This window comes from Mesoplodon densirostris, chromosome 20 (assembly GCF_025265405.1).
Source record: "Mesoplodon densirostris isolate mMesDen1 chromosome 20, mMesDen1 primary haplotype, whole genome shotgun sequence".
NCBI classification, from domain to species: domain Eukaryota; kingdom Metazoa; phylum Chordata; class Mammalia; order Artiodactyla; family Ziphiidae; genus Mesoplodon; species Mesoplodon densirostris.
Genome location: NC_082680.1, coordinates 13,298,915 through 13,304,709, shown reverse-complemented (window position 1 = coordinate 13,304,709; position 5,795 = coordinate 13,298,915). Strand labels below are relative to the sequence as shown.

The following is a 5,795-nucleotide window of genomic DNA, read 5'->3' as shown; positions in this document are numbered from 1 at the left end:
AGAGATTGGGAAGAAGGGTAAAGAACAGGGTACCGGGACTTCCCTGGCGGTCCAGTGGTCAGGACGCTGCGCTTTCACTGCCATGGCCTGGGTTCAATCCCTTGTCGGGGAACTAAGGCCCTGCAGACAAAAACAAAAACAAAGACACAGAGGGTACCGAGACGCCCCTCAAACACCTGTCAGGAGAACCATAAAAGACATGTGCCTGCCCTCCAGGCTTCACCAGCAGGTTGTTTCCTCCAGGTCACTCCCAGCAAGCAAGGACCACATGAACTGCGTGTTCTTCTGGACCAATAATGCTTACTTTCCTCTCGCAAACAGGTTTATGAGAGTCAAACCCAAAACTGACTTTCCTCTAGGTCTTGATAAATTGTTGCAGAGAAGAAGTGCTGGCGGATACTTTCTATACCCACGTATTTAAATCTAGTTATTTTCTTTCAAGGCCCACCCCCGCCCCCAGTTCATCTCCCGGCTTCTAGTCCTACTCAGCCAGGATTCACTGCATTAAACGTTACATAATCTAACAATGCCATGTCACTCCTCTCTCCTAACCCCACTTAAGCTTTTTTCAGAATAGCCTCCTGCCTTTTTGTATCTTCCACAGGACCTAATAGGCATTAAATACCAGCTTGCTAACTGATTTTCAATGAATACTGTCCACCTGTCATAAAATTCCAAGTATCACAATTCTCTAAAGGCACTAATACAGAGCATTTCCTAATCATGCAAAGCTCTTGAAGCTGTGATTTAAAGCTTTTAGTGGAACCTCAGAATTCCTGAAGACAGTATGAAAGTGCATAAAATAAGGTAAGATTATAGAAGCTACGATCCGTGTTACCACTAAGAGTCTACAGCAGCATCGTAGGAGGTAAGGTGAAGAGAGACGGCATAACCTATTTCAGTTTGAAAACCAGAACTTTAAGCCCTGTAGGTGCTCACATGATACACAGTATAATATCTGACATTTAGAAGCTTGGCCACGGAGTTATAAATGAGTCATGCTAGAAAATAAGATTGATGGTCTTACGATTTTAATCCATTTGGCAGTTGATAAGAATTCAGTAAAATAGCATGCATTAAGTGGTCTTTACTGACATTTTACATTCAGTTATTCATTATTGTATCTTCAGTTAATTATATAAGTATGATAAGTTATTTTCTATTTGCTGTGGGAATTTAAATGTAAAATAAATACAAAATACATTTGTGGTTTAATGAATACTCAATGAAGCCTTTTTTTTTTTTTTTCCTGAGGTATTCCTTTCAATCTGGTTTCATCCCAGATCTTTCTTATTACTTCCCCTAGGAAGAGACTATTAAACCACACAATGGATCTGGAACCAATGAACTTGAGTTTTAATTACATCAGACATATTTTTTGATCTCATCATACAATACCAATACAAAAGCACCGCCCATGCCTCTCAACACGTTGGACCAGGCGCCTTTGAAGAAAGCCTTGGGTCCTTCGTCTTTTGCAATCTTCCTCCAGCAGTCCACTGTCCCAGAGTACATAATATCCACTGTGGAAACAAATGTTGGTAAGGGCTCCATAAGTCTGGGGGAAAGAGACTTTTCCTCCAAAAGACATCTGCCCACACAGTCACTTTGAGCCTTCCGCCCAGCTCTATGCACATTCAACAGGACGTCCCCTCCCCTTGCATAACTGCTGAGGGGGGGTCTCTGGTGATTCCTACTTCAGCTCAACTCAAGATCAACTGAAGAACTGGGGACGATGAACGAGCTAATTCACAGAAGTCAAACAGAGAAACAGGAAGGGAGCTGGCTGGAGCGGAAGTATTAAGCTGGGTGGTCCCCTTTGTTATGGATGAGAAAACTGAGGCCTAATCTCAGATTATACTGCCTAAGGTTAAAATAAGAGATGCAATTATCAGGTTGAACCCTAAGAAACTGCCAACATTCGATGTCTTTTTACCGTAAACATGGCAATTTCATATGTTTCAACCTATGGAAGCCAAAACGTTTCCTATCGCGACAGACTGCTTCAGGCCATCTCTCGCCCAGCTAGATCACCCTCCCCAGTAAAACTTGTAATAACTAGATAAGAGAAGAAGTATTTTTAAATAAACTAGCTGACTACTTCAATTCTTCCCCCTTGCTTCTGCACCCAGGCTCTAAGGGAAAAGGGCCTAAGGCCTCTATGATGCTAGATACCTAGTTAAGTTCACTTCTAAATATCCCATTTTTGGTGTTCTTATCATTTCTTTGATAAAAATAAAAAATCTTTTTTTAAAGGAATAGTTGAGAATGTTGGGGAGGATTCATTACCATCTTTCTTTCCTAAATTCTTAGCACAATTTTAACGACTTAGAATAGTGAAGGCCCTAAAGAGCACTGACTAATATTCTCCTTGAGCAGAAAAATAAGATTCTGATAGGTCTCAGGCTTACCCCCTTTCCGACCAGACTGCATCATCATCCGACGGCGGACGGTGTCAAAGGGGTAGGACACCAGCCCTGCGACCGCCGTCACAGTCTGGGCAATCATCCAGCTCACGATAATGTGCACATTCTTGGGGTCAGGCAACATACCTGTGGGCAGAGCCAAGAAACGAAATGACCATGACATGATTCCTCGGAACAGCTGAGCAAAAGGCAGGTGGGGATGGAGAACAGGCCACCACACCTCCAACTCCATGCCCTACCCTTCCAGAAGAGTCCGCCCTTCGTGGGGTGCCTCATGAGTAACCAGGCAGCTAACAAAAGCTGGTGGCACCCTCCCTGGATCCGCAAAGCCAGAGCTGTGCCCAGTGCATAGGGCATGTTGAAGCGGCTCCAAGTTAAACTTGATAACTGATAGAGGGAGCTGGGCTCCCCCTTCACCCGTCCTCGCCAATAACTCAAGGCCAGTTTATTTCAGTAGAGGACAAGGAGAATCCCCCAGCTATTGATCCACGCCTCAACACCTCCTCACTGAGAAGCCTCAGTTTAGGCCAGGGCAAGGGACACACAAGATGAACAAATACAAAGTCCTTTATCAGTTAGAGATCCCTCAGGATCCTCTCTGCACACACCCTCCTCCTCCCCGCTCTGCACCCCCTGATGCCTTTCTCTCACCCTTGGCCGTGTCGTAGACTCCAAAGTAGGCGGCTCTGTAGATAATGATGCCCTGGACAGAGACGTTGAAACCCTGGTAGAGACCCCTCAGGCCATCAGACTTGAAGATCTTGGTGAGACAGTTACCCAGACCAGTGAACTCACGCTGGGCAATATCCTTGCCCACGTCGGCGGCCAATCTGGTCCTAGCAAAGTCCAGCGGGTAGACAAAGCAGAGAGAGGTGGCCCCAGCTGCCCCACCGGAAGCCAGGTTACCGGCAAAGTAGCGCCAGAACTGCTTATGCCGGTCCACGCCCCCCAGGAAGATCTGCTTGTACTTGTCCTTGAAGGCGAAGTTGAGAGCTTGGGTGGGGAAGTAACGGATCACGTTGGCCAGGTTACCCCTCCAGAAGGAGAGAACGCCCTGCTCCTTGGGGATTCTCACCACACAATCAATGATCCCTTTGTATTGCTTCTCAGCACTGATCTGTTGGCTGGCATGCTGGACCTGTGGAGGGGAGGAGGAGGGTGGTTGAGGACAGGCAGGGCAGAGAGAAGGAAAGACGACAGGAGAACGAGGTTTGCACTTCCTGGATTTCCTTGTTTAAAATGTATGGGGAGGGGCCTCCCTGGTGGCGCAGTGGTTGAGAGTCCGCCTGCCGATGCAGGGGATACAGGTTCGTGCCCCGGTCTGGGAAGATCCCATATGCCGCGGAGCGGCTGGGCCCGTGAGCCATGGCCTCTGGGCCTGCGCATCCGGAGCCTGTGCTCCGCAACGGGAGAGGCCACAACAGTGAGAGGCCCGCATACCGCAAAAAGAAAAAATAAATAAATAAATAAATAAATAAAATAAAATGTATGGGGAAATCAAGTGAATACTGAGTAAATGTGTTAGCTACTTGGATAATACGCCCCCCAAACCCAATTTTGCCTCAATTATCAGGGCATTCGAGAGAAAGGTTTCTGCTCCAAATAAACAGAAAGGATGATTTGATTACATAAAGGGAGTCATTTATTTGTTGCATTTTTTCCTAGGTGCCAGAACTATACTAGGGGCTTACTGGGAGACAGAAATGATTAAAGATCCTTGCCCCAAAGGACACCTGCTCTGATTTGACAGACATAATCGGCAGGAGATGAGAATTCCTCAGTCTCTCTCTAGTCTCCCTGGAGACCAGGATCTCTGAGTAGTAGATGTTCTAACAGCAGGAGAAGGAATCCACTAGGCATTCAAGCCTGAAATTTTTCAAGAGGATTATCCAAGTAATTCATTATTGAGGGGTTTGTTGCTGTGGGCAATTTGTTGGGGTTTTTCTTGTTACTGATCATTTTGACTCGCAAATTGAGAACGCCCAATTCCTCACTGGAGGGGCCCTTGCCTTTTGGGCAAGTGAAAAAAAAAAGGATACATGGGATGATGAGGACAAGCCATTCAGAGACCAGGCTGGGGTGGAAAAGATTTGGGGAAAGGATGAGTAAAGCGATCAAAGTTTATTCTGAAAATTGTTTCTTAGTCTCTCAAAACCTGTTTATGTGCAAAATGGGGAAAAATAATACCTACCTTACAGTGGTCATACAAAGATGAATGAATAATAGATATGTCAGCCTATAGCACAGCGCACGGGACATCGTAACAATCTCAAGTAATACAAATTATTTTGATGTTTTTATTGTAAAAGGTAGATGCTGGTAAGAGGATGCAAGGGACTTTGAAAATCAAGAGGTGAGGCCGACCCAAGAAGCCTGAGTGCCTGTGCTGTCCCCGAGCAGGATCTGGCTAGCTGCAACCTACTCCGGGTGGGTTTCCATATATAGACACCCGCACGCGGGGCGCCACCCGACACCGGGAACCCTCTACTGACTGACGCTGGACCTTTCTCTGAGCAGAGGGCACCTTCCCCTTCTCGCAGGCCGCGCGCCGGGCCCAGGCCTAGAGCGGATTTTCGGCGGCGCCCCGCTTCCCCTCGCCCGGGCTCCGCGCGCACCGCCCCGCGCCCAGTTCGCCGCGCCCGCGCCCGCTCGGTCTTCACCTGCAGCAGCAGTTTGACCCTCTCGATGGGGGCAACCGCGGTCTTGGAGATGGCAGCGGCGACGCCGCCAGCCAGGAAGTCCTTCAGGAAGCTCAAAGCCTGGTCGCTCATGGTGACAGCTGGGCGCACACCGCCTCCGGGAGCCGCGCTCTCGCTCTCTTCGCCTGGCCAGGCACAGAGTCCCCGGCTCTGTCCCTGCGCGACGCGAAGGGGCCGGTCGTTCCCCCCACCCCTCCCCGCAGCCGGCCTTATATGCCCCGCCCAGCCTCTCGCGAGAGGAGTAGGGACCCCGGGGCCGTGCGCGCCCCGCGCATTGGCTGGGCAGGTGCGCCGGACCCCCCCACCCCTGCCGGCCCCCTCCTCTGCAGAGGGCAAAGGGGGCAAGGCGCTTCCGGGAGGCAGGGGTGGGCCGGGTACTGTGCCTTTACTTGGGACGTTTAAAGGGCGAATTCATGTTATCTGTCCCGCGAGCAGAGGGAACACCGTGTCTGCGCAGCATGTGGGTCGCTGTATTTATAGCACAAGGAGGCTTAGTCCCGGGCCTTACCTGGACGCAGACACAGGACCTGCCTGCAGCCTCCACTCCAGCTCTCTTTAGCCTCGGGCCTGCACGCGACCCGCCCCTGGCCAAGGCCTGAAATGCTACTTTTTCTTCTTCTTCCTTGTAACTGTGTCCCTCACCAGAGCTCCCTGCCTGGATGTGGGCCTC

General features: G+C 49.4%; 1 protein-coding gene across 1 annotated transcript; it reads right to left on the bottom strand.

Annotated features, from left to right (window-relative positions):
• Positions 1–1,029: 1,029 nt before the first annotated feature.
• On the bottom strand, positions 1,030–5,324 carry SLC25A4 (solute carrier family 25 member 4). The gene is made up of 4 exons (XM_060085893.1): positions 5,087–5,324; positions 3,078–3,564; positions 2,412–2,552; positions 1,030–1,523 (listed from the first exon to the last, which is right to left on the bottom strand). The coding sequence occupies exons 1-4, from the start codon at positions 5,195–5,197 to the stop codon at positions 1,366–1,368; spliced, it is 897 nt and encodes a 298-aa protein (XP_059941876.1). The 5' UTR covers positions 5,198–5,324; the 3' UTR covers positions 1,030–1,365.
• Between the last annotated feature and the right edge of the window lie 471 nt (positions 5,325–5,795).

Coding starts and splice junctions, on each gene's coding strand:
- SLC25A4 (XM_060085893.1), bottom strand. CDS start 5,197: ATGAGCGACCAGGCTTTGAGCTTCCTGAAGGACTTCCTGGCTGGCGGC. Junction 3,565..5,086: donor GGGTCAAACTGCTGCTGCAG/GTGAAGACCGAG, acceptor TCCCCTCCACAG/GTCCAGCATGCCAGCCAACA. Junction 1,524..2,411: donor GCAGTCTGGTCGGAAAGGGG/GTAAGCCTGAGA, acceptor TTGTTTCCACAG/TGGATATTATGTACTCTGGG.